This window comes from Populus euphratica, unplaced genomic scaffold (genome assembly GCF_000495115.2).
Source record: "Populus euphratica unplaced genomic scaffold, PopEup_1.0 scaffold16.1, whole genome shotgun sequence".
In the NCBI taxonomy this organism is placed as follows: Eukaryota; Viridiplantae; Streptophyta; class Magnoliopsida; order Malpighiales; family Salicaceae; genus Populus; species Populus euphratica.
In genome coordinates, this window is record NW_011499882.1 from 1,687,701 (window position 1) to 1,699,030 (window position 11,330).

Here is an 11,330-nt window from a genome sequence, read left to right on the forward strand (position 1 = left end):
ATATATTTTTATAGCATTAACACCTCACAAGTTTATGATCTTAAAAGGAAGGTAATGAGACTTAAATAAGATGGAGGCTCTCCCTAGACATACTACATCAATCTTCAAAGTCTATAGAGAGAAATTAATTTTCATCACTTGAATCAAATAAAATAGAAGGTTCATATAAAAAGGTATAATTTTATTTTATAGAAGGATAGAGTTTACAAATTCTTAGATGGACTAGATGATTGTCTTGATAAAGTTTGAGGAGATGTGCTTCACATCTAGCTATTTTATATTGTAAAGCAAGCTTGTGCATATGTTTGTTAGGAAAATCTAAGGCAAACATTGATGTTGACAAAAGCAGATATCATGCCTAATGTTGTTATGCTCTCAAAGCAACCATATTACTCTAGATTTTATCTTATGAAAAACTTCATACATCAATAAAATTAAAATCACAAATAAATGAAAGAGGTGGTTCACATTGTAAGGATATGAAATATATAAGAGACATTTTCTTTAAGCTATATAGATATCTAAAGTGGTGGCACAAACTTAAGAAAAAAAAATAAGACTGATGTTGGTGCAGGCGTAACTTAGAGTTGAGTTACATTTATGAATATTGAATCTCAACTGTCCTTTATACCATAAAAGGACTTCCTTTTTCTACTGCTATAACAACTATATAGCTCTTAATGATATAAGTAATCAAGGTTAAATTTGTTCATTTAGGGGAAACCGATCACATGACAAATGATTTACAAGACTTTATCAAAATCAGCTAACCAAAACATACACGTATTTCCAAAGCTAATGAAGTGACATATTCAGTTATAGGGGCTAGAGGAATGGCACTTTCACCTTCTTTTTCACTCTCAAACACTTTATTAGTTCCATCTCTTTCAAACAAATTATTATCTATAAGCCAAGCTACTAGGGAACTTAACTATTGTGCACTAAAGTATTTGAGTTTCTATATGTTTTAGGATAATATTACCAAAAATATTACTGGTTATAATACTAAAAAGGGAAAGTTGTACTACATGGATAATTTTGACCTTAGCTAGGAAAATATCATGCATCGAACTTGTCGCGGGGTCACGAGCATTACGACGTTGTTTGGCGATAACAAAGGCTTTTGTCATGTCTCCTGTGTGGGGTTTTGCGTGTTAAGAAGGGTTTTTTGGATTCAATCATAGAATTATAATTAATATTTAGGAGTCACCACATAGTATTATGGTTACTAGGACCCCATGGTCCACAAGAGTCTAGATAAATGACTGGTTGTGCAAGGGGAAAGATGCATCACCCTAGTGCACCCTACCTATGGTAAGCTGCATTATTGTTTAATTATTTTTTTCTAAGTTGAGTTTCTATTTGTTGGTATTTTCTAAGGTTCAAGACAGACCTCTCTTTATGAAAAATTCTTACCTTATTAGGTTAAATCCTAACTGTTCTAAAGTCTGAATTTTAGCATCATATTTATTAACACCTTGTATCTTTAATACTTGAGGGTGTACTTTATCGTGTAATTTTACACCACTCAAATATTAAAGTCTACATCTAAACCTTAGAAAAAAAGGTTGGAAAAAGATTTTTGATATGTTGACCAAATCTGAATGGATAATCATAAATTAGTTACAATATCTATTTTTGTATTTTTTAAAACATGAAAAAGATGCAATTTTTTAATGAAAAATATGCTTGAAAATTTTTAGGATTTGACTGTATGCATGAAATGTTTTTTTTAAAAAAATATTTCAGAGAAAATCAAAGTATTTTAATACTGACTTTGTATTTTACAATGTAAATATACAACTCGATATTATGCAAAATTAGTAGAAAAATATTTAAGAAAATCATAATTTTTTTAAAATGATTTTTGATTTATTAAAATATGATAATATATTATTATAATTAAAAATCTACATGGACTGGGCCAACCCAGCTAACTGGGCCAAGCTCAGCCACCGAAGAGGTCAGGCTGATTTCAGCCCCAAGTGGTTGGATTGGTCTCGGGCTCACATATTTTTATTTATTGTTTTAGAGTCGGGCTAGATGTGGCCTAGAAATTTGGGCTGGGCTAGATATGGCTTGACCCAACATCTAATACATGAGCAGTAGGCGTGAATTATAATTCACGCCCTCTGTTCATGTCAATAGTAGGACTAAATTATAATTCACGCTTACTGTATATGTAGTGAATAATATAAAGAAGAAGAAAAGGAAGAGGAAAGCTACTTGGTGTGAAGGTGGTCTGATCGAGGAGAACGATGTAGTGCAAGTGGTGGCAACAGTAGAGAGTTGAGTAGCTGGGGTTGTTACTACTCACGTCTCAAGTGCTGCTACTATCGTGGTCGGTACTGGGGTCGCTTGTGATTAGAGTGGATGAGGAGAGAGTCACTGCCTCTACTTCTATTGGTGAGGGTGGAAGCCGCTGGAAATGGTGGTTGCTGCTATTGCTGGGGTCGCGGTGGTAGAGAGGGAAAAAAGTTTTGTAGAGAAGAAAGAGAGAGAGAGCAACCACCATATAAGGTTGTTGAGTGTTTGACTGTGATGTAGAATTAATGTAGTGGGAAAGATGATGGTGAGAGTGGTGGTGGTCGAAGGTGCGGCTGAGAAGGAGAAAGTAGAAAAAGATGAAAATAAAGGAGAAAGACTGATTTTTTGTCAACTTTAGACTTGATTTTCTTCACCTTTCGAACATGAAATTTGCTCCTATTTATAGGAGTAGAAGAGGGTAATCTTGTCTTCGTCGGAAGAAAATTTTCAATCCTTGATTTGACTGGAATAATCCAAACCGTCGATTCAAATTGTGTACCTTGAACTAGCAAATTTAACAGTCCTATGCTGCCCGAGTTGGCTATTTTAGGCTAGTCATTGGAGCAATTTTGACGTTTATAGGCCTGAACGGACAATTCTCAGGGATAAAGGTATTTTAGGTGACTATTTTGATGCATGTGTTGTTAATTTTAGGGGACATACGAAACATTAAATGCACCCGTAAAACTGCTAATGGGCAGCATTCACGGGGATGCCAATGAATAGTGACTAGGCAACGTGTCGCCTGGTCTTTTTTTCATACAAAAATGATGTCATTTTGGGTTAAACGAAGGAGTTTTATCGAATTTAAATTGAGTTCTTATACTCTCGCATCTGTTTAATTATACCCCTAATTAACCTTAAACCTTTGATTTAGTGTAATTTAGCCCCTATCAAAACTTTAATTGGAATCCCAAGTTTACGTGCCTTTCACAATGTAGTCTTTGGTCTCGAATTTACGCAATTTGCAATTTCACTCTTAATTGACTATTAAACTTTCAAATTCTTCAATTGCACCCTTGGTTTTTTGTCAATTAAGCCTCTATAGTTTGACGCCTTTTGCAGATTGGTCATTGGCTGTGAATTTTGTTAATTTAACCCTTACTTGACCCCAAAATTTTATTTTTCTTACAATTTTACCCTTGATTTCAATCAATTAACTTGAAAAAAAAATTAAATTTGGTTTCGTAAAATTCTATTCTTTTCAACTAAGCCTAAATTAGGTTCCCAAACGTAATTTGTTTTTTTATCAATTAAGCCCAAAATAAAATTAATTTGACCCATTTAAAGTATAATTATGTCCTTGTACTTAATTAGATCCTTTAATTATACCCAAAGTAATTCTTAAATATAATTAAAATTTAATTTGACCCATGATTAAATCAAATTGACCTATTAAAAATGTAATTATATCCCTGGACTTAATTTTTATGCAAATTCATCAAATAATTATTTAATTTGACCTTGATTTTGAATATTATAGGGTACAACTAGACTTTGAATTTCCTTCAAAATTGAAGCTTGGTTATAGGTGTTATAATTCCTTTACCATGCATCTTTACAACATAAACGATGTAACTTTTTGTGAAGTTGAAACTATTTTTCTAACACAAGGTCCTTGTTCTTCTCTTCAGGGAAAAATTTTATGTGAAGATCAAAATATGAACAGTTGGGAGAATTGGCTAGACTTTGATGATAAAAAATTAAAGCAAAATCAAATTGATGGAAGTCAATTATCTTAAACATCGTCTAATCTAGTTAGGACACAATCGAGGCATAATACTATTCTGATTGGGACTCAATTGAGGCATGATACTAATTAGCAAAACCAGACCAATGTACAAGAACAAGGACAAGATCAACCCATTGAGTAAGACCAACCTTCTTCTAATAATTTTATACCAAACAATCAATATTTTGAGAATGTTCTTGAGGTACAATCTCTAAACTCTTTTGCCAGTAATGTTGTAGATAACTCTTTTAGCTATAAATTGCCTTTTAGGTACAATCATGGTAAGCCACCAAATCAATACTTAATAAATTATAAAGAAAAAAGAATAAAGTATCTCATTGCCAACTATATTTGTATCAAAAAATTATCATAACCCCTTAAAGCTTTTATGTTTAAGTTATCTTCTATGCATGTTCCGAGTATAGTACAAGATGCTTTGAATGACCTAAAAATAGGTTCAAGCAATAACTAAAGAGATGATAGCTTTGCAAAAGAATGATACATGAAAAATTATCTCGTTACCCAAAGAAAATAAGACAGTGAGGTGTAGATGGGTGTTCTCCATTAAATATAAGGTATATGAGTCAATAACGAGATATAAGGTGAGACTTTTAATAAAAAGGATATGCCTAAATATATGGCATAGACTTCCAAGAGATGTTTCACCAGTAACAAAGTTAAATGTTGTTAGAGTATATGTTGTCTTTCGGTGCAAATTTATACTGGTAATTACATCAATTGATGTAAAAATGCAAGTTTTACTATATCATTACAAATCAAAGTGGTATGCAAGCTGCAAAAGGCATTTATAGACTGAAGCAATCATCTAGAGTATGACTTGGACAATTTATCTTGGTAATGAGGAAATATAGGTTTAAACAAAGCAATTCGGATCATACTCTATTCTTGAAGCATCGACAAAGGATGGTAATGACTTTGATGATTTATGTTGATGATATGATAGTTACAAGAAATGATAAAGAAGAAATCTCTAGTTTGCAGAAGCATTTGGCAACTGAGTTTGAAATGAAGAATCTTGGGGAATTAAAATACTTTTTAGGCATCAAAGTAGCTTGGTCAAATTAAGACATATTTCTATCACAAAGAAAATATGTATTAGATATGCTAGCTGAAATAATAATGCTTAATTATAAGCTTGAATGGTTCAAAACTATGGATTTAAAAAACAATCAAACCAAATACCCACGACTAAAGAAAGTTACCAATATCTTGTTGATTAGTACTTAAAAGTGCATTTTTATCATGATTTTATATCATCATTTTGCACTTGAAGTATTAATAACTCCTTAACTAAAACATGTTTTATAATAATATATCTAATAATATAAGATACCTTTAATTTGTGGTAAATGTCATTTTAAATGCAGGCCTATCACATAAATGAAAGGATTGATTGATGACTTTAAGAACTTAAATTGTAAGGGCAAAGAGATGACTAAAATTAGAAAAAAGATGTCGGTGCAATCCAAACCGGAACACTGTTTGGTAATTGGGTCATATCTAGAGCTATAGATCTCAGATTTAAGTCTACTTTATATGGATGGAAAGGTAAAACATAGGCCTACAACTTTCATATGGAACCCAAGATCTAAAAAGGCCACTTTCAAGTCCAAATTATAGCAACAACAAAGAAGCCCGAATCTGTTCTCCAGCCCGAGCACTGTTCAGTATTTTGGCCATATCTGGAGTTCTAGAAGTCCAAATGAGCTGAATTGTTTACACAAGAAAGTTGAGACAATAGCCTACAACTTTTATATGTTCAAGTGGCTCTAATTTTGACGTTATCAATGATGTTTTGGGCAGACAAGAGAAGATAAGGATTGTCACCAAGTCAAAAGTTGGCCACCCACTTATCAATTAGTCATCAAATCAATAGTTCCCAATTTTGGCCTATAAAAGGAGGCATTTGCCATGCATTTAGGCATCTTGGTTTCCAGATCAAGATCATGCTCTTCCTTTCTCTCTTTGTATTTTTTGTAATGTTTATGCTTTGCTTTCATTAATATTAAGTTTATGCCTTTCATTTCCTTTCATTTACTTAGCTAACTTTTATCTTATTTATGTTCTTATTTTGTTTATTTATTTTTCTTTCTTTCATTATGTCTAGCTAAGTTAATTATGTCAAGGTGAAAAGGTTACACTAATGGTGTAAGAATAAGTATAATGTAAACTTAATATGGACCTTAATGTTTGATACTAACATGTTTTATATTTGTTATCTTGTTCACTCTTTAATACTTTGCTTGTTAAATGACTAATCTTGATTTATGTTGTATAACACTTGGTACAACAAATGCTTGGCACTTTCATAGCCCATAATGTATGGTATAACCGACACCTGAGCTATGAAAGGAACTTGATTTGTTGTTAACATAAGTTATAATCATGAATGCTTGACGAGAGTCAAAAAATTGATTTATCTTTCTCATACACTACCAAATAATGCCTATGTAGTGAGTTTGGTGAGTCAATTAATGCATAATCCTAGTGAGGATAACACAAATTCCATGTTTTAAATTCTACGATACTTGAAGTCTTTCCGGGGAAAAGGATGTATTTTCAGGAAACATAATTATCTAAACATTAATAGGTACACAGATGCTGACTAGGTTGGAAGTACTATTGACAGAAAGTTTACATTTTGATATTTCACTTTCATGGGAGACAATCTAGTTACTTGAAAAAGCAAGAAATAAAAGGTGGTTGCACTATCTAGTACAGAAGCTGAATTTAAAGGCATGACTAAGAAATTGACTATTTAGCTAGTTCTAAAATGAATCTGTTTTGTGATAATAAAACATTTATAATGATTGTATAAAACCCAAATCAACATGATTAAACTAAACATGTAGAAGTGGACTGATATTTTATAAAGAAAAAACTTGAAGTTAAGATAGTTTAATTTTGTTTTGTAAATCAACAATACAACTAACAATTTTTCTTTCAAAGATAGTCTCAAACAAAATGTTTTATAACTCATTAGACAAGTTGATAATTAGAGACATCCATGCACCAACTTGAAAGGGGTGTTGGCATGAGTTATCAACAAAGACTTTTAGAGGTATTATAGGATTTCATTTGTTATTTGGTTTTCATTGATTATGGAATGCTAGTTACATATAGCATAGATTTATGTACGAAAGTAATTACCTACCTAGAATAGTTCTCGTCCGTACAAACTATATAAGTATACTTTTGTATTTTGTAGTTGATATAGAAGTTCAGATCTTTCATCACCAATCATCATAGATTCCCTAGAGATGCCAGGCACTCAACCCAAATCATCACCGCCATTAAAACCATTGAATTCAGAAATTTTGAGAGAGAGAGAGGATCTTATCAAATGGAAATCAAAGTTTATGGTATTGAGATTGATGACTACGTGACAAAAACCAAAATGGAACTTTTGGAGGATAGGCCTGATGTGAGGAATGGTGGAGCTGAAGGGGGATAAAAGAGATACGGGAGGAGAAAGAGATCGGGGTTTGGTTGGTGTTGATTCAAACAAGAATTTGGTTAAAGTCCGGTGTAGATTTAGACACGGAGGTCGAGAATTTGTAAGGCATTAGTACTAGGATCAAGAGAATCTGATACTTTTAAAGATTTGTTCATTCATCTTACACATATTGAACTAATTATCTAGTTCAATTCCTTTTTTTCTCCCCATTTTCTTAGATTTAGTTCGACTTGTTAATGGACATGGATAGAATGACCCTGGATGATCAGTAAATGCAAATATTGGTCTTATGTGATCAACTATTGGAGTAGAAGGGTTGTGACTAATTTTCAAAACTCAAGGTCTATGAACGGATTAACTACCAACTCAGGAAAGGAATTTCTGATGTTGAGAAGGATAAAAAAACTACACTGTTAAAGGAACGACAACCATCCCCGCATGATTGATAAGAATGTGGTGTCACGTTTAGTACGCTTGTTATATCGGTAGCATCTCTTTTAAATGTTCAAGATCTCATTCTGAAATGCTTGAACAATACATTAAAATACACTTCGAGCAGCCTCGTAGTTTAAAAGCATGGATTTCCGTCTCAGACCCGAACCATGGTACATCCATATTCAACTAGATAACTCCATAGAATGAGATGATAGTAATACTGGCTGGCACAATGCAAATCGGGTTTCAAGTGACGCAGCCAGGATTGGTTTCTTTTTCCTTGTGGTCAATCAATAGCGTACACAATGGACTGCATTCATAAATGACACTATTCGTGATTGATCCTTATTAATGCCATCTGAGCCACAAATACCACTACTAACATCGACACCATGAGGTTTGAGGAGAGAAACAGCTTCAATAACGTTTCCAGGCTTAATCCCTCCCGCCAAGAGCCATCCATTCTTGCTTTTGATTGGTGGTAATTCAAAATGCGTCCAGTTAAATCCTTTGCCACTGCAAACAGAATCATAAGTTTATTTGAGGAAGAAGTCTTTAACAAGATTGACAATATCAAAGAAAAGGATGCTGGGAATGTGAGTTACATATAAGCAGGCTCTGTAAATACAAATTTTAGGCAATTGAGAGGTCTAGATGCAAATTGCGCTTTTATCGTCTTGCATGTATTTCAGTTCCCACAGCTGCTTCTGAAACAAAGTAATTTACAGATTGAACATCCTGCACACACTTGTTCAATTGATCCAAAGGTTAATCATATCTGCTTACTTTGAGATAGTCCAGTCTAGACCTGTATAATGTGAGCATCAGACAAGTTTCCAACATCTACTCAGTTTTGCTCATTTTGGTCCGTCAAAAACTATTCAGTTCCTAGGCGCGAAGCTCATTGAAGATAATGCATCAAATCAATTAGTACCAAAATTCTATATTTTTAAAACTCAACATAGATGGTCCATGGAATATACAAACTGGCAAAATGGAGATGATGGATGAACTATACATGAAGGTAAATCATTTTCTTACCTGCCACCTGTTGTGCTATCCACGAGAATCCAATCAACCAAGGAACATTCTTCATCTGAAATTTGATTTAGAAGGTTTCCATTCTCATTTGCATGGAGAACATACACTATACGATTTGTTCCCTTTAAATCTAGAAAAGCTGCCCGTGAACCTTTCCCATGAAGCTGAATAATAGAATATCAAAGTCAGAAACAAAAATGATATACTAGATAAGAAACAGTCAAAAGTACGAAAATATACCTGCACAAATTCAAGGTCTGCTGCATCCGCAGCTCTCAATATTGTGTCTGCATCATCATCCACAAACACCCCTACCGGTGCTGCTTTATATTCTCTTGCAACTTTTGAAATTTCCTTTGCAACTGAAAGTGAAATGGACCGTTTTGAGCTGGGCCAAAGAATCATCCCAATAAAATTTGCACCAGCTTCTGCTGCCATCACAGCATCTCGAGCTGAGGTAATCCCACACATTTTAACCAAAGGGCACTTTTTATCATAATTTTCATGAGTGAAGGCAGCTTTCTCTGAAGGGGTGGAAACGCAATTAACCTTAATCCTTGGATGAAATGTAATTCTCGAGAAGTTTAGTTCACTCCCAACTAGACCTGCAAATACTCAGCATTCTCGACTCTTTAAATATACACTATCAAAATCTCATTTAGACATTCAAAAAGAAATTGCGTAAGAGTTATTTATCTTGCATATATAATGCACCATGGATTGGGGTTTAATCTGTTATCTATTGAGGTAAATGGGGCTTAATGAGATGTGCTTGCAACATCATTGCAAAAGAATTTGAAGATGCAAAACAAGCATGAGGAATAAAATACTCTTTTTAAGGCAGTTGTTCTAAGAGATCTTGGTGTACAGACAATAAGTGCAGACAAAAGAGAAGGGCATATGTTTATAATATTTGAGTCGTAAAGTGAGCTAACGTAAAAGTGAAGGAATTACTTGCCCAAGAGTATATTTATTGCATACGTTTTGATTAACCATCCTGACAATAAAAAGATGAAGGTTTCTTGTTAAAGGACGATTAGCAAAAACATACAATAAATTCAACATGAATGGTTGATGGGGAGGCATATAGGATAGTGAATGAAAACTCAATAGGCAAAATAGGTTTGTAAAGAAGATGGTTGTTCCCTGTAAAGGGGAATCTGCCATTAGCAAAAAGAGGCCGACAAATTAAAGCATTATAATGTTTGATCTCGTGTCCTCATTTTCAGTAGAAAAACAGCAATTTGAGATCAGTTCTATGTAAGAGGTTGAACCCGGTAAGTTGTTTAGTCATTTTTCCATTTGACAAAAACAAATAACAATTTTAATGCTTCAAACACATAGCATCTATGAAAATGAAGCAATCATTTCTTACGAAACATTAAGTCTCTGGTCCAATACATCAAATTATGTAAATCAAGAACATCGAACTAATAGAGACAGAGAGAGAGGTTGAGCTTGCCTGGAGAGGCGGTGTGTCTGGATATGGAGTTGAAAGTTCCATGAGAAGGAAGAGGAAATGAAGCAGGAATAGAACCAAGTGCGCTTCGAAGGGAAGATAAAGATTGCATTTCCTTCTTTACCTTTCTTAGAATTCCTTTTTCTCTGGTTTGTGTGCTTTTGCAGGGTTTTTCTGATTTCAGTGATGAGGGAGCCGCTGTTGAATTACGGGCCAGCCCATTTCATTTTCTTTTCAGGGTTGGCCCAGTTGTGTTCTTCTCTCCTCTTCTCTTCCTTTTCTTTTCGTTTCTTTTTTCATGTTTTCATTTTTCTTTTCTCGAACACATTGGGTTTCGATTTGAGAATAAAACAACGCTCGGCGGGTTCAATAAGACAATGAAAACAAAAGGAAAGGAACCTCATGCACTATAAAATCATTTTCATCGATATGGTTTAAATTAAATTCATGTTAGATCTGATGTAAATGATAGATTTCATGATTTTAAAATCAAAATTAATATATAATTTATTTATTAAAAAAGTTTGAGAATTAATGAAATGATATAGATAAATAATTTTTTTTAATGTTATAAAATTTCTAACCAACAATTAAAGATAAGAAATAAAATCACATATAGTTTCACACAAATTTTTTTTATAAGAATTCCTATTGTTATTTTAAAATGAAAAAAGTCTTTAAAAAATATTTGTAACCTTAAAAATAATTTAATTCAATTCTACCTTGCTACGGTGGACTAGAAAACAAAAATTCAATTATTTTACTAAAGTACACTGAGAGTTTTGAAATAGCTTCGCTAACACTTTCAAGTTGAATCCCTCCCACCTAAAGCTTCTTTTAGAGTTTATATTTTATATTTTAGGATTTATGTTTGAGTT

At 33.2% G+C, this 11,330-nt stretch overlaps 1 protein-coding gene across 1 annotated transcript; it reads right to left on the reverse strand.

The window, feature by feature from the left end:
* Nucleotides 1-7,883: 7,883 nt before the first annotated feature.
* On the reverse strand, nt 7,884-10,647 carry LOC105129694 (N-(5'-phosphoribosyl)anthranilate isomerase 1, chloroplastic-like). The gene is made up of 4 exons (XM_011031881.1): nt 10,456-10,647; nt 9,234-9,598; nt 8,994-9,157; nt 7,884-8,468 (listed from the first exon to the last, which is right to left on the reverse strand). The coding sequence occupies exons 1-4, from the start codon at nt 10,562-10,564 to the stop codon at nt 8,243-8,245; spliced, it is 864 nt and encodes a 287-aa protein (XP_011030183.1). The 5' UTR covers nt 10,565-10,647; the 3' UTR covers nt 7,884-8,242.
* Nucleotides 10,648-11,330: the final 683 nt, after the last annotated feature.